Source organism: Chiloscyllium plagiosum, unplaced genomic scaffold, assembly GCF_037043375.1.
Source record: "Chiloscyllium plagiosum isolate Xiang-an unplaced genomic scaffold, Cpla_swu_hap1 HiC_scaffold_18, whole genome shotgun sequence".
Taxonomy (NCBI): domain Eukaryota; kingdom Metazoa; phylum Chordata; class Chondrichthyes; order Orectolobiformes; family Hemiscylliidae; genus Chiloscyllium; species Chiloscyllium plagiosum.
Genome location: NW_028270156.1, coordinates 32,174,412 through 32,202,178, shown reverse-complemented (window position 1 = coordinate 32,202,178; position 27,767 = coordinate 32,174,412). Strand labels below are relative to the sequence as shown.

The 27,767-nt window shown below is 43.2% G+C and overlaps 1 protein-coding gene across 1 annotated transcript in view; it reads left to right on the top strand.

The window, feature by feature from the left end:
• Positions 1 to 27,767, top strand: part of LOC122557728 (alpha-parvin) — a 120,907-nt gene that overhangs the window by 89,024 nt on the left and 4,116 nt on the right. The window contains exons 6-12 of the mRNA XM_043705652.2: positions 5,338 to 5,453; positions 9,681 to 9,739; positions 14,960 to 14,979; positions 16,011 to 16,072; positions 17,393 to 17,461; positions 23,789 to 23,890; positions 24,834 to 24,906. Of these exons, the coding sequence (XP_043561587.1) occupies positions 5,338 to 5,453; positions 9,681 to 9,739; positions 14,960 to 14,979; positions 16,011 to 16,072; positions 17,393 to 17,461; positions 23,789 to 23,890; positions 24,834 to 24,906 (501 nt within the window). The remainder of the gene's footprint in view (positions 1 to 5,337; positions 5,454 to 9,680; positions 9,740 to 14,959; positions 14,980 to 16,010; positions 16,073 to 17,392; positions 17,462 to 23,788; positions 23,891 to 24,833; positions 24,907 to 27,767) is intronic.

Genomic DNA, 27,767 nt, shown 5'->3' with positions numbered 1-27,767 from the left:
ATAGGGTGACTATGGTAGGGGATTTTAACTTTCCAAACATTGACTGGGACTGCCATAGTGTTAAAGATTTAGATGGAGAGCAATTTGTTAAGTGTGTACAAGAAAATTTTCTGATTCAGTATGTGGATGTACCTGCTAGAGAAGGTGCAAAACTTGACCTACTCTTGGGAAAATAAGGCAGGGCTGGTGACTGAGGTGTCAATGGGGGAGCACTTTGGGGCCAGCAACCCATAATTCTATTCGTTTTAAAATAGTGATGGAAAAGGATAGACCAGATCTAAAAGTTGAAGTTCTAAATTGGAGGAAAGCCAATTTTGATGGTAATAGGCAAGAACTTTCGAAAGCTGATTGGGGGCAGATGTTCGCAGGTAAAGGGACGGCTGGAAAATGGGAAGCCTTCAGAAATGAGATAACGAGAATCCAGATAAAGTATATTCCTGTTAGGGAGAAAGGAAAGGCTGGTAGGTATAGGGAATGCTGGATGACTAAAGAAATTGAGGGTTTGGTTAAGAAAAAGGAGGAAGCGTATGTCAGGTATAGACAGGATAGATCGAGTGAATCCTTAAAAGAGTATAAAGGAAGTAGGAGTATACTTAAGAGGGAAATCAGGAGGGCAGAAAGGAGACATGAGATAACTTTGGCAAATAGAATTAAGGAGAATCCAAAGGGTTTTTAAAAATATATTAAGGACAAAAGGGTAACAAGGGAGAGAATAGGGCCTCTCAAAGATCAGCATGACGGCCTTTGTGTGGAATCACAGAAAATGGTAGAGATACTAAATGAGTATTTTGCATCAGTATTTACTGTGGAAAAGGATATGGAAGATATGGACTGTAGGGAAATAGATGGTGACACCTTGCAAAATGTCCATGTTACAGAGGAGCAAGTGCTGGATGTCTTGAAACGCATAAAGGTGGATAAATCCCCAGGACCTGATCAAGTGTACCCGAGATATCTGTGGGAAGTTAGAGAAGTGATTGCTGGGCCTCTTGGTGAGATATTTGTATCATCGATAGTCACAGGTGAGGTGCCAGAACACTGGAGGTTGGCTAATATGGTGCCACTATTTAAGAAAGGTGGTAAGGAGAAGCCAGGGAACTATAGACCAGTGAGTCTGACCTCGGTGGTGGGCAAGTTGTTGGATGGAATTCTGAGGGGCAGGATGCACATGTATTTGGAAAGGCAAGGACTGATTAGGGATAGTCATCATGGCTCTGTGCGTGGGAAATCATGTCTCACAAACTTGAATGAATTTTTTGAAGAAGTAACAAAGAGGATTGTTGAGGGCAGAGCGGTAGATGTAATCTGTATGGACTTCAGTAAGACATTCGACAAGGTTCCCCATGGGAGACTGGTTAGCAAGGTTAGATCTCACGATATACAGGGAGAACTAGCCATTTGGATACAGAACTGGCTCAAAGATAGAAGACAGAGGGTTGTGGTGAAGGATTGTTTTTCAGACTGGAGGCCTGTGACCAGTGGAGTGCCACAAGGATCGGTGCTGGGTCCTCTACTTTTTGACATTTACATAAATGATTTGGATGTGAGCATAAGAGGTACAGTTAGTAAGTTTGCAGATGACACCAAAATTGGAGGTGTAGTGGGCAGCGAAGAGGGTTGCCTCAGATTACAACAGGATCTGTACCAGATGGGCCAATGGGCTGAAAAGTGGCAGATGGAGTTTAATTCAGATAAATGCGAGGTGCTGCATTTTGGGAAAGCAAATCTTAGCAGGACTTATACACTTAATGGTAAGGTCCTAGGGAGTTTTGCTGAACAAAGAGACCTTGGAGTGCAGGTTCACAGCTGCTTGAAAGTGAAGTCGCAGGTAGATAGGACAGTGAAGAAAGCATTTGGTATACTTTCCTTTATTGGTCAGAGTATTAAGTACAGGAGTTGGGAGGTCATGTTGCGGCTGTACAGGACATTGGTTAGGCCACTGTTGGAATATTGCGTGCACTTCTGGTCTCCTTCCTATCGGAAAGATGTTGTGAAACTTGCAAGGGTTCAGAAAAGATTTATAAGGATGTTGCCAGGGTTGGAGGATTTGAGCTATTGGGAGAGGCTGAACAAGCTGGGGCTGTTTTCCCTGGAGCGTCGGAGGCTGAGGGGTGACCTTATGGAGGTTTACAAAATCATGGGGGGCATGGATAGGATAAATAGACAAAGTCTTTTCCCTGGGGTGGGGGAGTCCAGAACTAGAGGGCATAGGTTTAGGGTGAGAGGGGAAAGATATAAAAGAGACCTAAGGGGCAACGTTTTCACACAGAGGGTGGTACGTGTGTGGAATGAGCTGCCAGAGGAAGTGGTGGAGACTGGTACAATTGCAACATTTAAGAGGCATTTGGATGGGTATATGAATAGGAAAGGTTGGAGGGATATGGGCCGGGTGCTGGCAGGTGGGACTAGATTAGGTTGGGATATCTGGTCGACATGGACGGGTTGGACCGAAGGCTCTGTTTCCGTGCTGTACATCTCTATGACTCTATGATTAGGGTGAGAAGGTGGCTAATGAAGTTTAACTTGATGAAGTATGATATTTTCCACCATGATGGGAAGAATGGAAGAAGTGCAACATGTTTTAAAACTGAGATAGGTAAAGCTGGCAGATAGAGTTCATTGTAGGAAAGTCTAAGGTGATCCACTATGGATCTGAGAAGGATAAAACAGAATATTTTGTGAAGGATGACAGTCTAGGAAGTGCAAAGGATTTTACTGCACACTAAAAGATATGGAGTGAGTATATATATTAGCAAGCCAGAAGCAGTTAAATGGGAGCATGGGGCTTTTGGAAGTAAATGTGATGCAAGTTCTTGGAATCTAACCAGGTAGATTTGGTAAACTTACTGACACATGCATGCAGGATTGTGAACATAGTTGTGTGCAAGCGTACATATATGCTCTGGTATAAGCACAACGCAAGTCTATTCAACACATCCTGTGTGTTCTGCATGCAGTGCAGAAGAAAGAAAATTAGCAAGTGCCCACATCCTGCTCTGAAGAGTCACATTGGACTTGGAACAATAACTCAGTCACTCTCTGCACAGATGTTGCCAGACCTGCTGAGTTTCTCTAGCACTTTCTGTTTTTATTTCAATCCTGGTACCTGTTAGCACTAAAAGTTCACATTTGTATCTTAGGACCAGTTACCAGAACCAATAGAAATCTCAAGAATAGCTCTCTTTGCATTTTAGTTGTTGATCTGTGGATCTGCAGTTGTATGTCTGGAAGTGTCCATTTTTATTTTCTTGCCGACATTTCTTCAGTATGTGTATGGGTGTGTTTTCCAGCTAATGTTTTATATCAATGCACCCTCCTCTCCCAAACTATCTGACTGCCTGTGTCACAAAGAGTGCACTACATTATGTTGAAAGGCGAACAGAGATTTTGAAAAAAGATCATATCGGTAACAGAATTGAGGAAGATGCAACACAAATGACCTACTTGCCTCTACAAAATGAGTGAAACAAGATTTCTTCAGTTACGTTCAACTCCTTGACTTTCAAATCTGGTTTACACAGAAGGAAACAAATAGTCAAAGTTTTGGAAAAACTGACCAAAGATGGATTGTCACTCACTTTGAATGCTTTTTTTCAAAAGTTGTCAACTTTATCCTGCAGAGTTTCCTCTTTATTGCTGAGGGATTTACTGTTTGGCAAGGAATGTATCCCTGGTGCTCTTGGTTTTATTATCTTCAGAGTCTCTTTCCCCCCCCCCCCTCTTTAACCTTAGTGTGAGGAAATTAAGAGTAGAACCTTCCAAAAGCTGGAATTGAGCTCAAACTTAGTCTTCCTGTGTGAATGCCAGGAACAACAGCTGTCGCATTCTTCGAAAATCTGGAGGTTTTGTGCAGACCCAAAGCTTTTCGCAGCCACTCACCTCGCTGGGAGCTAGGTTGATGCAGATGGATATGATTCCTGTATGCAGAGATTCAATTGAGCAGCAAACCAGTCATGGAATGAGCCACTCTTCCGAGGACTGGACAAAAGTACAATTTTGAAATGAGAGCCAGGCTATTGGAGTGAAGTCAAGACTCACTTCTTCATGCTCAGGGTGAAAATCTGTAACTATTTGCCCTGAAAAGTTATTGAGATTGGCAGTAGGGGTCAATTACAAAATTTTGACCGAACTTTGTGAGGCAAAAGTGACTGGATCATGATGAGTAAGTGAGGTGAAGATACAGAACAACCATAATCTAACTGAATTACAGTTCTGGTTGCAGGATTGAATGGTCTCCTCCATTTCTAATGTTCCACACTGCACCTCCATATCTCCTGTCCGAGCAATTATTGGGTAGATTTGTCAAGTTGCAGATATTTTCAACTGCACAAACTGTTGCTCAGAAAAAGAAGTTGTTTAATTTGAGAAGTTTTCACAATAACAGGAGAAGAATTAATTGGATAGCTACTTCAAAGAACCAACGCGTGCTTTTCAGGCTGAACGGCCTCCCTAATGTAACAGGAAAACTTCCTATGTGTAGATGAATGTCAGAATCCTATTAGTTCATAGAAAATTGTGCTCATTCAATCAAGTGCGCTGCTGTTATTACAGAGGTTTTCTTAATACACTTTTCACAACCTCATAATGTTTCAAAGTATTTTGTATCCAACAAGTTACATTGGAGGTGTATTCACTGTAGGAAGCCAACTAGCCAATTTACATAGAAAGCTGAAACAAGTATTTGACCACTGGGGCAATTCACTTGAGCTTCTTCAAATCGTGCTGTGAAACCTTTTGTATCTATGTAATGCGTAAGAATGGTCTTTGGTTTAATATCTCATTTGAAAGATGGTTTATTTGACATTGGAGCACTTGAGTGCTGCACTAGGACTGGTAGCGTTGATTCTTGTGCCAATATAGCTGCAGAGGAATTTAATTCGTAAAATTCAGACTCTAAGGTGCTAACCCCTGGAAAATTTCTGTTAGTTACTTCCAGGGAGTTACTACTCATTGCAAATAAATTTCTTTCTCTTTCTTCAAAATAATGGACAAGTGATTTCCGAAGGACCAGTTGGTTTTATATGTTACTAGACCACACCCTGTAATTTCAATGCATCTGTGTCACTATTGAGTAATTTACTTCTGCTGTTCAAATAAAATAATATGATTTGTCCAATTCTGAGGAGATAGCATCTTTTGACTTTGTTTTTTTTTTAAGGTTTATGGTCGTAATTGATCAAATGTTGAAGCCATATGATTTTCTGATGTGATTTCCCAACTGGTCATGTGCTTCGGTGTGAGAGGCTGCTTTTATTATTTGATTTATTGTGTGTAGCCTCGTTTATTGAGACACTGACAGAGACAGTGCTGTTTGTTTGTATCTTTGTGGTTCTTTAGGTGTTCATATGAAGAGTCTGGTTGCCATTCTCCACCTGCTGGTTGCAGTTTCCCAATACTTCAGGGCACCAATCCGACTTCCAGATCATGTCTCCGTTCAAGTGGTGGTTGTCCAGGTACTTGACTACTCGTAAAGAAACCTCTGACAGGTGTCATGTCTAATGATGATAGAGTCAAGATGTACGATTGATCTGGGAATTTTCGGGAACAAAGTGAAAATGAGATGCATATTTGACTCCGAAATGTTGATTGTAATTTGTGGCAGCAACAGAAAGCGGTGGGAAAATGAATCAGCCACCTGTTAGATCGCTTGATTCGAGTTAAATATTTATACTGAACCAGTGATGTGGCAGAGACTAAAACAAAAAACAATTGTAAACCATATTACTTTCAAATAGGAGTCAATTCCAGATATTAACGTTGGAAATCTGAAACAAAGCAAATCAGAAATTGCTGGAGAAACTCAGCAGGTCTGGCAGCATCTGTGGAGGAAAGAAGATCTAACATTTCAAGTCCAGTGACCCTCCTTCACGGTCCTGGATCTGAAGTGTTAACTCTGCTTTCTCTGTACAGATGCTGCCAGACTTGCTGAGATTCTCCAGATCTTACAACCTTTGTACAAAGGTTCTCTTCATTTTTCCTCAAGCTCCAATGAGTGTAAATCTGTCAACTCACTTGTCAATAGGGGAGTGATTCTCTACTGCTTTTACCAAACTCACCCATTTTTAATAATTCCTGTAGACCCCTCCTACCCTGAGGAAGGAGACGAATCACAGCCTCACCGTACAGCAGAAGGACCTCATTTCTAATACCTTTTCCAGTAAAACTCCTCTGGACCCTCCTTATTAGAGTCTACTGTCAAAATTGTACCCAATTCTCCTGCTGAGGTCTAACTAATAAAAGGTAAAAATATAATGGAGAGAAATCAGAATTAATGTTTCGGCTCAGATGACTCTTCCTCAGAATGTATGGAAACTAGGAAAATGTTGGTTTATCTGCAGAAGTTAGGGTGAGGGGAGTGAGTAAGGAGTAAATGGTAAGTGGGGATAGAGCCCAAAGAGAGAGCAGAGCAGTTAGACAGACAAAGAAGTAGATAAAAACCTGGCTAGGACAGTGTATAGCTATTAATGGAGACTAGTCATCCTGACACCCTGCTTCCTGTAAAGAGTCTACTCCATTCTCCCAGTTCCTCTGTCTCTGTCACATCTGTTCCGATGAGGCCAACTTCACAGGGAGCTTCTGAAATGTCCAACTTCTTCCTCATCCAAGGATTCCACAGCACTGTTGTTGACAGGGTCCTCAACAAGATCCAACCCACCTCCTGCGCTTCCGTCCTCACCCCCCTCTCTTCCCTCCTGCAACAGTGATAGGGTCCCCCTTATCCTTACCTGCTGTCCCACAAGCATCCACACCCAGATGATCATTCGCTGCCATTTCAGCCACTTCCAGTGAGATGCCACCACCAGACACATGTCCCCCTCCCCTCCATTGTCAGTCTTCCACAGGGACCGTTCCCTCCAGGACGCACTGGTCCATTCTTCCTTCACACCCAACAACCCCACCCCCCTCACCACGGCACTTTCCCCTGCAACCGCCAAAGGTGTAACACCTGCCCATTTACCTCCTCCCTCCATTATCCAAGGGCCCAAACATACCGTCCAGGTGAAGCAGCACTTTACCTGCATGTCTCACAATCTAATCTACTGCATTTGCTGCTCACAATGTGGTCTCCTCTACAATGGGGAAAGAAAGCATAGACTAGGCGACAGCTTCACAGAACACCTATGTTCTGTCAGAAAAAAAACCCTGAGCTTCCAGTGACCTGCCAGTTTAACACACCACCCTGTTCCCTGGCCAATATCTCTGATTCAGGCTTGCTGCAGTGTTCCAGTGAAGCTCAGTACAAGCTGGAAGAACAGCACCTCATTTACAGCCTCGGGATCCTGCAGACCTCCGGACTCCATATAGGAGTTCAATAATTTTAGGGTCTGAACTCCCCCATGACCTTACCCCAACTCCCCAACACAACAGGCCTGCCATTACAGTCTGTCATTACACACTATTGTGAGCGACTAACATTCTCCATTAACAGCTGTTGTCCCTCCCAGCCAGATCGTTATCCATTCCTTTGTCTGTCCCATTGTTTTTCTCTCTCTTTCGGCTCTATCCCCACCTGTGGGTTACTCCTTACCCCCTCCCCCAACCTTACTTTCTGCCTATAAAGCAACATTTTTTTAGCTACCACAGTTCTGAGGATGAGACACATGACCCAAAAGGTTAACCCTGATTTCTCTGCACGGATGCTACCTGACCTGCTGAGCTTTTCTGACGATTTCTGTTTTTGTCTCTGATTTACAGCATCTGCAGTTCTTTCCGTTTTAATTTAGTAAAAACATAAGTGTTTAGTATATTGTTCTTGTTTTTGTGTTTACTGCTGCTGTTTACAAAAAAAAAGCACGGAATTTCTAAACCAGTTAATCCATCTGTCAAGGTCTATACCATCTTCCAACCCCATTTTAAAGGCCAAGTTATTTATATAAACTTGAAAGGGTACAGAAAACATTTACAAGAATATTGCCAAGGTTGGAGGGTTTGAGCTATAAGGAGAGGCTGAATAGATTGAGGTTGATTTCCCTGGAGAGTCGGGGGCTGAGGGGTGACCTTATCGAGATTTATAAAATCATAAGGGGTGTGGATAGGGGAAATAGTCATGGTCTTGTCCCCAGGGAGGTGAGTCCAAAACTAGAGGGCATAGGTTTAAGGTGAGAGGGGAAAGATTTAAAAGAGGGGCAACATTTTCATGCAGAGGGTGGTGAGTGTATGCAATGATGCCAGAGGAAGTGGTGGAGGCTGGTACAGTTTCAACATTTAAAAGGCATCTGGACGGGATAAATATATAGGAAGGGTTTAGAGTGATATGGGCCAAATGCTGGCAAATGGAATTAGATTAATTTAGAATATCTGGTCAGCATGGACAGGTTGAACCGAAGGGTCTGTGCTGTACATCTCTATGACAAGAGAATCAGTTGCTTTGTGGGGAGGAGGGAAGAGAATCACAGCATTGTTGGGGAGAATGGGGGTGGGAATAGGTGGAACTGCAGAAAGGTTCAATGTGAATGGATTTGAAAATGAGGATGAGCATTGTCAAATGATGATTGCAGATGCCAATAAGCTGGGTGGCAGTGTGTGCTGTGAGGAGGATACTAAGAGCCTGCAGGGTGACTTGAACAGGCTGGCTGAGTCAGCAAGTATTTGGCAAATGCAACATAATGTGGACAAATGTGAGATTATCCATTTGGGCTGCAAAGACAGGAAGGCAGATTATTATCTGAATGGTGGCGGTTTAGGAAAAGATGAGGTGTAGTGAGACCTGGGTGTCATGGTGGAACAATCGCTGAGCATTGGCATGCAGGTGCAGCAGGCAATGGGGCATGCAGGCCTTCATAGCTAGAGGATGAGAGTATTGGAGTAGGGATGTCTTGCTGCAGGTATACAGGGGCCTTGATGAGGCCACACCTTGAGCATTGTGTGCAGTTTTGCCCTCCTAGTCTGAAAGACATTCTTGCTATTGAGGGAGTCCAGTGAAGGGTCTCCAGACTGATTCCCAGAATGGCAGGACTGACATATGAGGAAAGGCTGGATTGACTGGGCTTGTACTCACTGGAATTTAGAAAAATGTTGGGGGATCTCATAGAAACTTCTAAAATCCTAATGGAACTGAGCAGGCTAGATGCAGGAAGAATGTTCCTGATGTTGGGGAAGTCCAGAATGCAGGGTCCCAGTCTAAGAATAAGGGGTAAGCCCTTCAGAACTGAGATGAAGAAGAATTTCTTCACTCCAAGTTGTGAACCATGGAATCCTCTCCCACAGGAAAGAATTGGAGCCAGTTCATTAAATGTATTCAAGAGGGAGCTGGATGTAGCCCTTGCAGCGAAACAGATCAAGGGGTGTGGAGAGTGGGCGGGAGTGGGATACTGAAGTTGCTTGATCAGCCATGATAGTATTGAATGGTGGTGCAGGCTCAAAGGGCTGAATGGCCTGCTCCTGCTCCTATTTTCAATGTTTCTGTTTGATATTGCTGGATTGGAAGGCCGTGTATCTCAGTGTGAAGGTGAATGGGACTTGGTGAGAGTTAGGTTGTGGGCAGCTGAGTATGAGATAAGCTGAGGTTTGTGGAGAGTGAATGACAGGACAGTGGATGATCTGCTCACAAAAGCCTTGTAGGTTCTTGACAGGATAACCAAGTTACCATCTGACTTCCATTGCCATCTATATGAAAGCGGTGGCAGGGAAAATAAAGAACTGATTGTCTCAATCACTGTTTTTAACTTGCTTTCCCACAGAAAAGAGAGGGAATTCTGCAGTCTCGGCATATCCAAGAAGAAATCACTGGCAATACTGAGTATGTAAACATAGTCCTTCTATAATCGAACACAGATGTTAGAGTTTGACACTTGATTGCTAATCTGTGTTTTGTTAAGTGTATGAGGAGCTCGGCAGTTTTAGCAATAGCCAAGGAAAATAGAGCTGCCAGTACTCAAAATCTCACAGTAAATCAAAACATCTCCGAAAGGAAAGCTGCTGAGAATGAAAACCTTTCAAAACATCCAGTAATTCCCAGAAAAGTTATCCCAAGAGTTCTTCGGCAGGGTATTTTTAGGCTGTCTCTCAGTTTGCTTCCTCCCCACCCCTGTCTCACCGCATGGTCACCAAAACGTTGTGCATTTTCCTCCCAAGAAGTTGATTTATTTTAATTTTGTGTCATGAAATGTAAAAATGGCTCTTGATTCTGCTTTTGCTGGTTTGACCCCACGTGAACTACAAGCCGAAGGAAAGAGTTAGTGGAGGAGTTGCCGTCTTGAACCACTGCAGTATGTGTGGTGTATGTATGTTCATGGTACTGTTAGGGATGGAGTTCTAGGAACATGACCCACTTATTGGGATATAGCTTTTGGATGCATGCTTAGTGCTACTCCTCGACACCAATTGAGCATACTCCCATTGGGACCTGTGCATCCAAGTTTGAACAGGCGCAATTGTTCTGTTTAAAGCAAGGAGTTTAAAGGGAGAGAAAAGTGTTCAAAATTATGAAGACGTTGATTGCTAAATACCTGGTTTCTACCAGTACAGGATTGATAACTAGAGTACATGGACTTGGAATTGGCAAAATATGCAGAGGAGAAGATGAGCAGAAATGTTTTTTCCTACAATGACTGGGAATATTCTGACCGAAAGCAAAGTAACTTTCAAAAGAGGATTGGCGGAAAACTGGCAAAGGAAAGTTTATGGCTGTGGAGAAAGCTGCCCTGCTGTAATGAGACAGTTCTTTCATTGAACTACACCAGCTGCAAGAGGCTGAGTGGCTTCCTCCTGTGCTGTATGGTCCTATCATGAAGTCCACAGAAGTAATTTAAAACTGCACCTATGTGGCACTTCCATGCAATTTACTTTGATCAAAATATGTTGGGCTGACAACCATGTCAAACCTCAAGCTGACAAACTGGGCATGGCAAGCCTACTAATAACATGTCACACCCTCTGCCTCAACTGCCTTTTAATATTGGAGAGGATTCGCATGTTTGAGCTGGGTTCATATGTAGACTGTCTAATAGGATTGGGATTGGCATGTGGAGGTACCGGTGTTGCACTGGGGTGGGCAAGGTCAGAAGTTACACAATGCCAGGTTATAGTCCAACAGGTTTATTTACAATCACAAGCTTTCAGAGCGCTGCTCCTTCGTCATAAGGATACAGCGGTTACAAAAGCAAGTCAGAGGCTAGGAATACCGTAGTGAGGAACTCACCTCCGAAACTCTGAAGCTTGGTCACCATCTACAAGCCACAAGTCAGGAGTGTGATTGAATGCTGTCCACTTGCCTGGATGGGTGCAGCTCTAACATCATTCAAGAAGCTTGACACCATCCAGGCCAAAGAGTCCACTTGATTGGCACCACATCCACAACCATCCAATCCCTCCAATCCCTCCACCACCCACACTCAGTAGCAGCAGTGTGTATTTATAACCAAGATGCACAGCAGAAATTCACCAAAAATCTTTAGACGACACCTTCCAAACTCGTGACCACTTCCATTGAGGAGGACAAAGTTCAGGAGATACATGGGACCACTCGCCTGCAAAATCCCTTCCACGTCACTCACCATCCTGACTCGGAAACATATTACCATTCCTTCACTGTCACTGGATCAAAATCCTGGAATTCTCTCCCCAAGGGCATTGTAGATCATTCTGGTATGGGTTTGCAGTTCGAAGATATCAGTGTCAATCTGCAAGGATCATAGAGAGTGAGTGAGAGGTAGTTAGTCTCTACTGTTTACCGTTAAGATTGTAGGCAGGCACTCATACTAGATTCAAAAGATCATAGAGTCCTACAGCACGGAGACAGACTCTGTGACCCAAACTGATCCATACTGATAAAAATGTCCACCCACACTAACCCCATTTCCCTGCACTTGGCTCGTATCCTTCTAAACCTTTCTCATTCATGCATTTGTCCAAATGCCTTTTAAATGTTGTTAGTCTACCCACCTCAACAACTTCCACTGGCAACTCATTCCAAATGCGTACCACCCTCTGTGTAAAAAATGTTGCCCCTCAGGTTTCCTTTTATTCTTTCCCCTCTAACCTTAAACTGTTGTCCTCTAGTCCTCGATTCCCTAACCCTGAGAAAAAGACAGTGCATTCACTCTGTCCATGCCTTTCATGATCTTATACACCTCTCTCAGATCCCCCCTCAGTCTCATATGCTCTAAAGAGAAAAGTCCTAGCTTGTTCAATCTTTCCCTGTAACTCAGCCTGCTGCGTCCTGGCAACATCCTTGTAAATTTCATCTGCGGTGTTTACAATTTAATAACATCCTTCCTATAGCAAGGTGACCAAAACGAAACACAATACTTCAAGTGTGGCCTCACCAATGTCCTGTACAACTGCAACACAACTTCCCAACTTCTATACTCAATGCCCTGACTGACAAAGTGCTAAAAGCCTTCTTCACTGCCCTGTCTACCTGTGACTCCACTTTTAAAGAACCATGCACCTGAACTCCGAGATACCTCTGTTCCACGACACTCCTTAAGGCCCTACCATTCACCATGAAACTCCTACCATGATTTGACTTTTCAAAATGCAAGACATCACATTTGCCTACATTAAACTTCAGTTGCCATTTCTCGGCCCACTGCCCCAGCTGATCAAGGTCTTGCTACAATTTCTTATAACCTTGCTCACTGTCCACAATAACATCTGTTTTAGTGTCATCTGCAAACTTACTAATCATGCCTTGTACATTTTCATCCAAATTATTGATATAGATAACAAACAGCAATGGGCCCAGCACCAAACCCTGAGGCACTCCACTAGTCACAGGCCTCCAGTCTGACAAGCATCCTTCCACTATTACCCTCTGCTTCCTACCATCAAGCCAATTGTGTATCTAATTTGCCAGACCCCCTGGATTCCATCCAGTGTAACCTTTCAGAACAGCCTATCATTTAGAACCTTATCAAAGGCCTTATTGAAATCCACATAGACTATGCCTACCACCCTGCCCTCATCAACCTTCCTGGTCACATCATCAAAGAACTCTAACAAATTGTGAGACATGATCTCCCATGCACAAAGCTATGCTGACTGTTCCTAATCAAACCCTGTCTTTCCAAATGCATGCGTATTTTATCTCTCAGAATCCTTTCAAGTAGCTTACCCACCACAGTTATTAGTTTTACTGCTCTATTGTTCCCAGGTTTTTCTTTGCAGCCTTGAATAAGTGCACAATATTTGCTACCCCAATCTTCCAGGACCTCACCCATGCCTAACAATGATGCAAAAATATCAGGCAGGGTCTCTGCAATTTCTTCTCTGGCTTGTTACAATGTTCTTGAATATATCTGGTCAGGACCATGAGTTTTATCCACTTTCATACATTCTAATACATCCACCTTCATACATTCTAATACATCCACCACCACCTCTACTGTGATATGGATTGTCCCCAATATATGACCGCTAACTTCCCCAAGTTCCCAAGTCTTCATGTCTTTCTCCACAGTAAACACAGCGGAGAAATATTCATTAAGGACCTCACCGATTTCCTGTAGTTCTACACATACATGTCCGCTTTGGTCCTTGAGGGGTCCTATTCTGACTCTACTTATTCTTTTTTTCTTTAATATACTTAAAGAACCTCTTTGGATTCACCTTTATCTTTTCAACCACGGCTATTTCATGCCCCTTTTTGCCTTCCTGATTTTCTTCTTCAGTAAACTCCTGTATTCCCTATATACCTCCAGGGATTCCCTTGCTCCCAGCTGCCTATACCTGAGCCGTACCTTCCTCTTTTCTGGTCAAAGCCTCAGTATCTCTTGTCATCCGGGGTTCCCTATTACTGCCCACCTTACCCTTCACCCTCACGGGAACATATAGACCTTGAACTCCTGCTATCTCACTTGCTGGGGGTCCCTTTGCCTGCAAACAAACTACTCCAGTCAACCCCTGCACACTCCTGTCTAATTCCAATAAAATTTACCTTGCCCCAATTTAGAACTTGAACCTGTTTTCTCCCTCTCCATAACTTTTAAAATTAATAATCAAGTTGGGAGGAATTAAGCCATTCTAGAAGATTGGTGGCTCTGTGAAAGGAGAGCTCTCTTGTTAATTTTCATCATGTAAGTCAGTTTGGGAATTAAAAGTTACTTATCTGGAAAAAGAAACAAGCCAGTGGAAACCTCAAACTGTTTCCTGGAAAATGAGGTGTCCACTGAGGGGATAAGTGGAACTTTTGGTAATTTCAAAACTTCAATGCGGTGTAGTTTCTATTGTTTACAGTACAAGTCACCTACTGGATAGTGTTAGTTAAGTTTTCTTTTGGTTTGTTTATTATAGTAAGAACTTTGTCAAGTGATTTTTTTCCAGTCAAGTTGCTGGATATTCAATTCCTTTTTTAAATTATTTTTGATTTCTTTGGGGATTATGAAACTCTGCACAGCTCGAATACTGCCCTTCAAATGTTAAGCTGAGTGCCTGTATTCTTGACTCAGTGGACATGGTGGACCTCATCTCATCTCATTGTGCCACATGAAGGCGGTGGTGAGTTTCCTTCTTGAACTGTTGCAGTCTGTATTGTGTGAGTTCACACAGTGTGCTGCTATCAGGGAGAGTTCCAGCACTTCCACTGAACAATAATGAAGGAAGTCAAGTCGATTCTTTAGATTAGATTACTTACAGTGTGGAAACGGGCCCTTCGGCCCAACAAGTCCACACTGACCCGCCAAAGCACAACCCACCCAGACCCATTCCCCAACATTTTACCCCTTCACCTAACACTACGGGCAATTTAGCATGGCCAATCCACCTAACCTGCACATTTTTGGACTGTGGGAGGAAACTGAAGCACCCGGAGGAAACCCACGCAGACACTGGGAGAATGTGGAAACTCCACACAGTCAGTTGCCTGAGGCGGGAATTGAACCCGGGTCTCTGGCGCTGTGAGGCAGCAGTGCTAGCCACCGTGCCACCCATGTGTAAGGCTTGAATGTATTTTTGCATCTCCACTTAGGAAATGCGAAATAAAAATTATTTCTAATATATGTTTTATGTTTAATTGCAGAGCTTTGTCAGGGAGACATGGTAAGTGTCCCATGAATTTCTAAATAGCCTTTGGGCTGTTGAGTTATGCATTTTTGCTTTTTTTGGGTACATTTCCACAATTTTTGTCAGGATTATTGTTCTAAGTTGCTTGACTTTGCATTCTGCCAAATCCTCAGCATCAATTCCCACTGATCCTGTGTCCCAAAAGGCAGAATAAAAAGAGCTCAGTAAATCCCAGCTCTCAGCTTCACTCCACAAAGTTAATGCGACATGTGAAAAGTGCTCAGGGTGTGTGGGGTAAAGGGTTAATTATACGTTCAGTCTAGGACTAGTTACTGAGCATAAACAAAAGCAGTTATGTCATGTTGATTTCAGAACACATGGAAGTGGATCCTGAATCTGTAAGTTTCCAGAAAGATGTCCTTTCTCATCTTCTCTTCTCTCGAGTTAGGTTTAATAAAACTTGTTAATGTTCACTCACAAGAGTGTAGACCTGAATTTATTGCAGGGCTGTGTGCTCGTCTTGCTTCTAAATCTGGAGGGAATCCGATATTGGGTTTTAGGAGGTTGAAGTAATCTCATTAAAATGGGAAGTAGAGTAGGTGCAGAGAAACTATTTACTCTAGTGGGGAAGTCTAGAATAAGTGTATAGAACTTTTAAAGTTATTCCATGCTGGACTAATGTGAGAAAGTAGTTATTTACAAAGGGCTGCGGAAATCAACTAAAAACCAAGTTCTAAAGAATTGTATTGGACTCAAAACATTACCTCTCTCCCTCCATAGAAGCTGCTGCATTTCCCTGGCAACTTTGTATTTATGTGGAAATCAACCTATCAGTCTTACTCTCCGAGAAAATACCCTTAAAACGTACCTCTTTTCACTAGGTTTGATCACCTGTCCTAATGTCTCCTCTCACCCGTTTCAGGGCCAGATTCTGCCTGATCTGTGCTCCTGTGAAATGTCTTCAGTTGTATTGGATATTTCAGATACAAAAGGGAATTTTCAATGTTTTGTGATTTTTACAATCTTGCCTGCTTGCCCCAGGTCTAACTCTATTCAACCTCTTTCAGAACGGGATGCTTTTGACACTCTGTTTGATCACGCGCCAGACAAACTCAACGTTGTTAAAAAGGTTTGATATAATTTTGTCTGTTTCTTGTGTGAACTGTTATGATTTTCATGCAGTTATAAGTTGAGACTGGGAGGGCTGAGTACTCACCAAATAAAATACTTCATTCAATAATTTGGTGAATACCTGCAATGGATTCATGACATTCTATGAATGTGGGAATCAATCTCTTAAGTCTCCAAGAACTCAGTCCAATTTATTTGCAATCTTTCTCACCCACTGGGTTGTCCTATTTACATTTTCGTGCAATTGGAGCTAAATGTTCAATTTTGACAAGGTATTGCACCAAAGCCATCAAGCTTGAGTCTAGTCCCACCTAATACATACATACACACATGCAGTCTCAAACATGCAGTCTCAAACACGCCGAAGCAGATGTTTGTGTGCATCTTCATTTGTTCACTCAAACACACATGGAACGTGCAGACATCAGTGCACAAGTACTCACGCACACATGTCCCGAAATACACATATTCATACATAAATATATATGTTGATGAATTCTCCCTAACCTGAGACAACACCCTCACCGCTGTAGCACTGAAGTTAAAAATATTGATTGAGTCTGTCATCCCCAGTAAAGGTTTTAGGAAGTCTTGTGTCAGTTTGGTGGGTTAGACCCCTAACAATCAAGAAATTGAGATTTCAAATCCCAACTTTGCAGCTCAAGTTCTTAATTCAACTTCATCCTAAAATCTGAATATCATACATTGCAGATGTTAGTAAAAGTGACAATGAAGCTGTTGGTTTGTGTTGAATAATTAACTAATCCGTTCCCATTAACTGAGTCCCTTTAGGGTACTAAACTTGTGATTCTTAGCTGGACTGCATCCATGTGTAATTCCATACCCAGTGAATTGACACAGCAAGGGTCATCGAGACTTGAAACGTTAGCTTGCTTTCTCTCCATGGATGCTGCCTGTTTTCCAGTATCTTTTGTTTTCAGCAAACTTTCAGATGTGTGAAATCTGTTGCTCAACAGTGTAAAAAGGAGACTTACTCCTGCATGGGAAACCTTTTGACCTCAGGATGTTATAAGGTGCTTTACAGAAAAAGAAACAGCAATGTGATATTGTGTAGGTTGTCTGTTTGTAATTGTTAGATTGGGGATGACCAGGCTACAGATATGCAGCCTGGGAGGCACTGCTTAGATACTTGGTTCCTCTGTCTTTGCCACTTCTATCTATCTCCAGTGGCTGTAGATGTTGTGGATCTTGTCTCTCAGTTCGATGTATTTTACTGAGTCACCTCCAGCGTGACAATGGGATTAAAATTGAATGAGTGGAACTACCTGTTTTGAAACTCTTTGTTTCCTATCTACAGACACTGATCACATTTGTGAATAAACATCTGAACAAATTAAACCTGGAAGTTACAGAATTAGAGACACAGGTAAGTGGAATGTTGAACTCTCAGGACAGATTGCATTAGAGTAACACATTAGGCAGAAGAGGTATTTGATGGCAACACGAGTTTGGGCCTCCTGTAGTTTTCTTATTGATAGAAGCAATTACTTTGATAAGAGAGGGGAAAGATTTAAAGAGAGGGACAACTTTTTCACACAGAGGGTGGTACGTGTATGGAATGAGCTGCCAGGGGACATGGTGGAGGCTGGTACAATTGCAATATTTAAAAGGCATCGGGATGGGTATATGAATAGGAAGGGTTTAGATGGATATGGACCAAATGCTGGCAAATGGGATTAGATTAATTTAGGATAGCTGGTCGGCATGGATGAGTTGGACCGAAGGGTCTGTTTCCTTGCTGTATATCTCTATGACAGGAAGAGCTCATAACCTCTGATGGAACATATAAGAACTCAGTGAGGTGCTGCTGTGGGATCCACCAATGCAGGACACTGCTAACCTGGATATTGCATCTACTGATGCATGGAGCTACAATATGAATCTCTCTATTTGCTAAGTCTGACCTCCGCATTGTCCCCCAGAACCCTGTCCCAGTCTGTCACCACCAGCCAGCGCATGGGTCACGATCCATTTGGAATCCTGGTTCAGCTCCGGTCAGTGAGCTCGGGGACAGAGTCAGTCAGTGAAGATCTGAATGGAATCACATGATCAAAAGGTTACGGAGACTTGAGCACACAAACCAAGCTGACACTCAGGCTGCCAAGGTGCCATCTTGAGAATGGTACATGAAACTGATTTCCAGTCTGCCCACAAAGGTAGACATAATCACTGAGCCACCGTGGGGCGGCATGGTGGCTCAGCAGTTAGCACTGCTGCCTCACAGCAGCCAGGGTCCCGGGTTTGATTCCTGCCTTGGGTGACTTTCTGGGTGTGGAGTTTGCACATTCTCCTTGTGTCTGCGTGGGTTTCCTCCAGGAGCTCTGGATTCCTTCCACAATCCAAAGATGTACAGGTCAGGTGAAATAGCCATGCTAAATTGCTCATAGTGTTAGGTGCGTTAGTCAGAGGGAAATGGGTCAGGGTTTAATCATTGCCTCATTGCTGTTTTGTGGGAGAAGGCTCAGCCAGTTGACTGTAGCCATTCACAGTGTTACATACTGATCAGCAGTGACGGTAATAAACCCAAACAGAAATTGTTGGAAAAACTCAGCAAGTCTGAAGAAAGGTGACTGGAGCCAAATGTTAACTTTGTTTTATCTACACAGACGCTGCTGGACCTGTTGAGTTTTTCCAGTAATTTTTGTTTCTGATTTCCAGCATCCACAGTTTTTTGGTTTGAGCAGTGAGAGTATTTTGTTGAGACAGCCTGAAGTTGCTGCATCAGTGAAAGTTTATTTTTTACATTTAAGTCATTCCATTGGTTGGATGATTAACAAACAGTTTCCACTTATTTCCATTTTAATTTAGTGGATTGTTTTTCGGATGAGCGAACTGACCATGGCACCATGATGTAGGAAGCCAATCAAGAGAGGGGAATAAGAAGGAATGCAGTAATAGGGGACAGTATAGTGAGAGGGGAGTGACACTGTTTTTTGTGAAAAAGCTATACTACCTGCCCAGTGTCAGGGCTCAGGATATTTGCTCAGGGCTGGAGAGGAAACTGAAATGGGATGGGGAAGATCCAGCCTTCTTGTTCCATGGAGGTAACAATGATATCGGCAGGACAAGAAAGGATGTTCTGCAAAGGTCAGTATGTGGAGTAGGCACCAAATTCAGAAATAGACCCACAAAGCTCAGAGTCTGTGCATCATCATCTGAATCGCACGCAAACTGTTAGACGGCAAATCAGACTACAGAGATAAATGTGGCTTAAAAGCCTGCTGTGGGAGAAGTGAACTCTGGTTTGTGGGGCTCTGGCATCAGTACTGGGGAAAATGGAATCTATACTGCTGGAACAGTCTTTATCTGAACGATACTGGGGCCAGTGATCTTGCCAAATTCCTAACCGGGGAAGTAGAAAGGATTTCAAATTAAATAGTGTGTGCAAGGGATCAAATTGGGAAAGATGGTGGTAAATGGGCGAAGAGTCAATTAGAAAGGTATTAATATGGGAACAGGAAGGGGTAGGGAGGACAAATCCAAGAGTCAACTGACAGATGAGACTAGAATTTATGAAAAGAGTAAATGGATAAAACTGAAAGTGTGTATCTAAATGGATGTAGCATTTGAAACAAAACAGGGAAACTGAGGACATAAATAGAAATTAATATGTTTGATCTGGTTGCCTTTGCAGAGTCAGGGCTGCAGGATGTCATGGATTTGGCCCTGATTTTGAAGGATATAGGACAATAAGGAATGAGAGGAAACCAAGAAAAGGTGGGGAGTGACAATGCTAGTTAATTGTTATTAGTGCAATTAAGAGGGATGACCTCAGCACAGGATATTTAGATATGGAACCAATTTGTGTAAATGATAAAGAAGTCACTGTCTGTCTGGAGTTTGCACATTGTCCCCATCTCTGCATGAGTTTCGTCCCACAGTCCAAAGCTGTGCAGATTAGGTGGATTAGATGTGGAAATGCAGGGTTACGGGGATGTTGGCTGGGATGCTGTTCAGAGGGTAGATGTGGTCTCAATAGGCTGAATGTTCTGCTTCCACCAGTAGGGACCCTATGATTCTGTCCTCTTTAGTAATAGCTTCTAATATTTTGCCTGTGACAGATCTTAATTAACTTGTAGTTTCCTGCCTCTTGTCTCCTTCCTTTTGTAATAAAGGAGCTACATTCACTACCTTCCAAACTATTGGGACTTTTCCAGAGTCAAGTCAGTTCTGAAACATTAAAACCAGTGCATCAACCATCTCACTTGTGACTTAAGATCCTCGGATTAAGGCCATCAGGAGCCAGAACCAGTCAGCTCATAGCTCCAACAATTTACTCAGTATAACTTATCTGGCAATTGTGATTTTCTGGAGTTTATCCCTCCTTCCATTTTCTGAATTGTTGCTGCTCTAGAGTGTTACTTTATCCTCTAGGGTGAAGACTGATGCAAAATATCTGGTCAATTCATCTGCTATTAGCAGGATGGAATCAAACCCAGGTCCCTGGCACTGTGAGGCAGCAGTGCTAACCACTGAGCCACCCGAAGTTATAACTGTTCTGGAAAAGGGTCACTGGACTTGAGATATTAACTCTGCTTTCTCTGCAAAGATATTGTCAAACCTGCTGAGTTTCTTCAGCAATTTCTGCTTTGTGAGCGATTTCCAGCATCTGCAGTTCTTTATCTTACTTTACTAACTAAGTTGCAGCAAGATACATGAGGTTCAAGGTTATCAGACAGAGTCAGTATGCTTTTGTGAAAGGGAAACTGTTTGACCAATCTGTTGGAGTTTTTTGAGGAGACACCAGGTGCTTTGGATAAGGGGGAACTGGTGGGTGTATTGTACGTAAATTTCCAAGAGGCATTTGATAAGGTGGCCATCCAAGATTATTGTGGAAAGTAAAAATTTTGTGTACTGGGTAGCATACTGGAATGGATTGACTGACCAACAGGAAGCAGAGATTCGGTATAAGTGAGGCTTTTTCAGGCTGGCAAAGTATCAGGCGGTGTGCCACAGGTATTAGTAGTGGGACCTCAACTGTTTATGATTTGTATAAATGCCTTAGAGGAAGGGATGGTTGGTTGCCAAATTTGCTGCTGTGGTAAAGATAGGTTAAGTGATTGGGCAAATATTCAGCAAATGAAATACAAGTGGAAAAATGTGAAATTGTTCTTTTTATCAGAAAGAATAAAAAGGCATACTATCAAAATGGTGAGAGATTGCAGACCTCTGATGCAGAGGGATATGGTTTATAAAAGGTAATTATGCAGGTCCAGAAACTAATTAGGAAAGCTAGTAAAACATTATCGTTCATCACATTGGGAATTGTCTATAAAAGTAGGGAGATTACGTCTCAATCGTACAGGGAACTTGTGAGACGTAATCCGGAGAATTGTGCACAGTATTGGTCACCTTATTTAAGGCAGTTGGAGGCAGTTCAGAGGAGGTTTATCAGATTGACTCCTGGAATGAATAGGTTGATTTATGAGGAATGGTTGGACAGACTAGGCTTGTATTTTCTGGAACTTGAAAGAGTGAGAAATGGCTGAGTAGGCTGGGGCTATTTTCCCTGGAGCGTCGGAGGTTGAGGATTGATGTAATAAGAGATTTATAAAATCATAGATAGAATAAACAGACAAGGTCTTTTTTCTAGGGTGGGGGAGTCCAGAACTAGAGGGTATAGGTTCAAGGTGAGAGGGGATAGATATAAAAGAGACCTGAGGGGCAGCTTTGTCACGCAGAGGGTGGTGCGTGTATAGAATGAGGCACGGTGGCTCAGTGGTTAGCACTGCAGCCTCACAGCGCCAGGGTTCAATTCCCGCATTGGGCAACTGTCTGTGTGGAGATTGCACATTCTCCCCATGTCTGCGTGGATTTCCTCCGGGTGTTCCGGTTTCCTCCCACAGTCCAAAGATTGCAGGTCAGGTGAATTGGCCATGCTAAATTGCCCGTAGTGTTAGGTGCAGGAGTAAATGTAGGGGAATGGGTCTGGGTGGGTTGCTCTTCAGAGGGTCGGTGTGGACTTGTTGGGCCGAAGGGCCTGTTTCCACACTGTAGCTAATCTAATTTAATCTAATGAGCTACCAGAGGAAGTGGTGGAGGCTGGTACAAAAACAGCATTTAAAAGGCATCTGGATGGGTAGATGAATAGGAAGGGTTTAGAAGGATATGGGCCAAGTGCTCACATATAGGACCAGATTAGGTTAGGATATCTGTTTGGCATGGACGAATTGGACTGAATGGTCTGTTTCTGTGCTGTATATCTCTATGACTCTATGACTTGATTGAAATATATAAAATCCAGAAAATCATGACAGCGTAGGTAAGGAGTGGATGTTTTCTTTCATGGAACAATCTGGAACAAGAGTCATTGTTTAAGAATCAGGGGTCACCATTTAAATGAAGAGAACATATTCTCTCAGAATTTTCAGTCCTTGTAACTCTCATCCTGAAAATGTAGTGGAAACAGAGCGCTTGAATATTTTTAAGGCAGAGTTTAATAGATTCTTGTTAAGCAAGGGGAGGAAAGATTTACCAAGCATGGTTGAGAATGAGAGTTTGAGGTTAGAAAGAGATCAGTCATGATCTTGTTGAATGACAGAGCAAGTTTGAGAGGCTGGCCCTTTCTTGTTCCTGATTTGTATGATGTCCATTTTTTTCTCAGTAACTATTGCCCATCCTATAATTTCGTGACAATCTTGGAATGAGGAGTGTAGTCATCTTTTGGCCAGAAGGGTTAATTTCCTGATGAGCGTAATAGAATCAGTTTGTGTTTTATGACGTTTTTTCTTAGCAAATTTAATTTATTAAAGAAACTTACTCTGAATGCACAACCTCTGGTTTGGTCCCAGAGCTGACTACATTTATCACACTGGCAGCTACAGCGTGGATGAAACTGCATCTTTGCATAATGATATTTTCAATAGCCCTGCTTATCATAAACTTAGAGCAGAGAAACATTTGGACAGCTAGTTTATGTACCACACAAGCATCTTCCCACTTAATTTCATCTCACCCAGTCAATCTCCCACTCCGGACCTTTCTCCCCCCCCAGTTATCCTGTTGTATCTGCGTTATTCAACTCAACCAGTCCTTGATAGTTCGCTTTCTGATTACTCTCTGGTTATAGGAGTGTCCTCTGAATTCATGATTGGCTTTATTAGTGATCACCTTATATTTATGGCCCTCATTTCACAGATTTTGGCTTCCTTCACTTGTGAAAATGTTTTCTCCATATTACCCTTTCTTAATCTTAAAGATGTCGATCAGGTCACCCTTAAGTTTTCAGTTTTCTGCAGAAAAGAACTTTACTCTGTCCCTCCTTTCGTGATGGTTCAGACTCCTCAACCTTTTCTCATGCCTTCTCCAGTACTTTTTCTTTTTAATAAAACAGAGACCAATGTACGTGGTACTTCGGGTATCAAGCAAACCATGCTGGTTGTAAGACTTTTGGAAGTTTTTCTGAGTCACATGACTCGAGGTGTACCACAGTGGTCGGATATGGCATTTATCATCTCGAAATTCCATTGTTTTGAAAAAGTTGATTATCATTTCAATTCAACCTTAATGTGGGAGTCCCAGACAGGTCCAACATTTATTGCCCATCCCGAATGTCCCTTTGAGAAAGTCCTAACAGATGAGGTGTCTCTTTGATCTTATATTGGTGATAATGGTGGGGTCCATCTTTGATGTGTTTTCATTGTTTGATGTTTCCTAACATGTGCACATGTCTTGACTAAACCCTCCCTTGCAGTTTGCAGATGGTGTCTACTTGGTGCTGCTCATGGGACTTGTCGGGAACTATTTTATACCGTTGCACAACTTCTTTCTCACCCCAGACAGCTTTGAACACAAGGTAAGTATTTATTCTGTAGTAAATGTCTTTGACTGTTTGGAAAAGAAACTGAAAGAACCTGATCATAAGCTTGAAAAGAGGCTGAATTTGTCTTTTTCTCTTTTATTGGACCAAGAGGATGTGCAGCAATGTTCCACCCTTGAGCCACTTCCTGTTTATCCTCTGGCTCTGCAAGTGCCCTACTCTGACCAAAACCTAAATGCTTTTTGCCTTATGCTCAATGCCTGATTGAGCTGACCACTTTTAAAGTAAGAAATAGGGACAGGAGTAGACCATTCAGCCCATCATGTCTACTTCACCATTTCATATGATATCAGCTGGTCTTCTCTCCTGAACTCCACCTGCCTATTGTATCATGAAATCCTTAGGTTTTGGGGCATTAAGCGAATCAATCAACCTCAGCCTTGAAGGGACATTACTTAGGCCTTGTCAGCAAATGCTCAACTGTGGGTTCAACATGGCATGCTGTGATTATGTTGGAGAGGGGCATAAAGCATTTACTCTGTTTGCAGAGTGTGACAATGGGGAAAGAAGCAAAATCTGATTTGGTTTTTTGGACCTGCTAATTGAAATTTATTCCAGCCAGCAGCAATGATTAAAGAGAACTAATGTTTCATAAGTTTATGCCAATTGTATGATTTGGATTAAAATGTAGCACGTGCAAAACACATTACTTTTAATCCAGAACCCATACTACCCTTCATTTGTTTCAAATTCACCTTAAAACAGTCTGAAGAGTTGAGGTTATTGTTAGTCATGGGACTGAAATTAAACCTAGTGGGGAGAGATATAGGCTGGGTGCTGGCAGGTGGGACTAAATATTGTTGGGATATCTGGTCGGCATGGACGGGTTGGACCGAAGGGTCTGTTTCTGTGCTGTACATCTCTATGACTGTGACCAAAGCCTGTTGATTTCTTGCCCTTTCCTCACTCGCTCCAACAGGTCCATAACGTGTCCTTCGCATTTGAACTGATGCAGGATGGAGGTTTGGAGAAACCAAAACCTCGATCAGAAGGTGTGTACGACAACATTTCCAACTCATTGTAAACCTTATGCATGGTATTATCTCTGTGAACCCCTCTCTCTGTTCGACCTAGTTTATAATTATAAAGCTCTAGTTCTCACAAAATTAAACAACTGGCAAAAGAAACAGAGAAGAGGAGAGGGGGAAAAGAAGTAACTCTGTAGCTGTGTGGAATGCTGTGCCTACAAGAGAAGCAGATTTTGTCAGGAATTTCATACATACTTGAAGGGAGAGAATTCTCAGAATGATGAGGAAAGAGCAAGGAGTTAGGACTAATTGGATGGTCTTTCAAAGAGCAAAAGATACAATGGAATAAATGGGGCCTTTTTATTCTACTATGTTAGCTGACTGTTCACTTCTTCTCTCTCGCTCCCTCTCTCTTGCTATCTCGCTCCCTCTCTTTATTGCTATCTCACTCGCTCCTTCTCACTTGCTGTCTCGCTCCCCCAAACTCTCCTTTGCTCTCTCACTCCCACCATCCCTCTCTCTTGCTCCCGCCATCCCTCACTCTCTCACTCCTTTCCTTCCTTCCCTCTCGCTCCATACATTCCCCTCTTTCTCACAGTCTCACTCCTTTCATCCAAACCTCCCTCCATCCCTCTCTCTCTCGCTGTCTCACTCCCTTCACCCTCCTCTCTGTCACTATCTCGCTCCCTCCACTCCCTTCTCTCTTGGTATCTCGCTCCCTCCATCCCTCTCTGTCACTGTATTGCTCCCTCCATCCTTCTCTTGGTCACTGTTGTGCTCCCTCCATCCCTCTCCCTCGCTGTCTCACTCCCTCCATCCTCCACCCTCTTCTCTGTCGCTGTCTCGCTCCCTCCATCCCTCTCTCTGCCACTGTCTCGCTCCCTCCATCCCCTTCTCTGTTGCTGTCTTGCTCCCTCCATCCCCCTATCGCCACCACGCTGCCTCCATCCTCCTCTCATTTTGCTCCCTTCATCCCCCTCTCTTCACTACCTCGTTCCCTCCATACCTCCCCCTCTCTCGCTATGTCGCTCCCTCTATCCCCACTCTCTGTCGCTGTCTCGCTCCCTCCATCCCCCTCTCTGTTGCTGCCACGCTCCCTCCATCCTCCTCTCCTTATTTTGCTCCCTCTATCCCCCTCTCTTCACTACCTCGTTCCCTCCATACCTCCCCTTCTCTCGCTATGTCGCTCCCTCCATCCCCCTCTCTGTCGCTGTCTTGCTCCCTCCATTTCCCCCCCCCCCATCTCTGTCACTCTCACTCACTCTCTCCTCATGAGTTGAGGAACTCAGTTAAATCAGAATGAAGTGTTGGTCTGTTAATGTGTTAAGAGCTTATATAAATCAGGACCAGATCTAATTAATATGTGCAGTCAGAACTGTCCTTGACAATATGTAGGAAGCAAAGTAAACATTGAACAGAGGGGAGTATTCACATGGCCTGCCAACACATGGAGAGAGAGAGGAGCAGGGTTAATCGGCCAGATTTTCCAAGGAGTGGCAATCTTCTGCAGTTTGCCACTTCTCCCCTTTTTATGACAGGACGGAGCATTGCATTTCTGACAGATGTTGTCCGGGGCTCCCCCACAAATGTAGAGCCTCTGGTTCCATTCTGATAGTTCTTCTGTAGTTCAGAAATGTCAAGGGAAGACAAACCATGCTGACTTTTCACAGCAGTCAACTTAAAGGTCCCAACAGCCACTTTGCCGACCGCTGTACCCAAGGCGAATCTGATGTTAGGATGCTAGGAAGGAGGCGTGCTGGGGGTGGGTTGCCAGATGAGCAGGGCTTAAGGTTCCAGGTTAATAGAGAGTAACCAGGGAGAGAATAGGATACCAAATAGGAAATGGGATAGGGTAACCTGGTGGTCAGAGTGCTGCATATGTAAAGTGCCATATGAACAGAGGTAAGATACCGAGTAGGAAGTGGCAAAATAAGTAATGCAGCATTTAAGTTAGGTCAGTCAGGTGGTGATGTTTGTGTTGAGTTGGCAGTTGGAGAGATAGTAATAACAGCCCTAGCAGCAGGGAAAGGGGTTTTGAATTGGGGTGTATATGGGTTGTAAGGGGCTTAAGGTGGACATATAGTTGGAGGTGTGTGAGGTAAATGTGGAGTCTGTTAATAGTTACTCAGGAGTCAGATTATGTATTTAACTGTCTAACCTTTTCCTTGTTACTATCTTGTTTAATTTAATCGGAACCCTCTGAAGTCTCCAGTTTAAAATGAGACGTCTAGAAGATTCCAGGCATACAGGAATTACCAATGGAAAATTCAGTTTCCCAGGCAAATCCTTCCCATTGTGCTGTGACAGGGGTTCTGCAGGGTCCCTATATGCAACTCCCAGCTACACTGGAATAGTGATTATCTGGCCAGTGGAAAATTCACGCCAATGTTTCAGGATGGTGACCCTTTCTCAACTTCCGGGCAGCTTCCTTGCAATCTTGTGATTGTCCTCCTGGTGAGACTTCCCATGCCTGATTGTGGGCTCTGCCCTCTGGACTGAGACCTCTCTTTTCCCTCTTGCTGGGATCTTTCATTAATGAAACAGCCCCAGTTATCTCTCCTCCAGGCCTCCCACTCTGTTCCTGGGTCTCCTACAGATTCTGCACCTCCCAGAACATCAGCTGGCAATGCTGGACCTGAAGAACATTAAACCTCCTGATTGGCCTGTAGCTCTTGAAGGTGGGATTCTTCATTTCTAAAGGCCCAAGGACCCTAACAGCAGACAATCTGATGGGCAATTTAATCCTTTTGTGGCTCCAAAGCTTCCACACTGACACATTGGGATAATGTCTGGAGGGAAATGCTTAGTCCATGAGCAGTACCATCAGTTCTAACATTCTCTTTGCATAATGGTCAAGATAAATGGCCTGGGGCTGCAATGGAGGA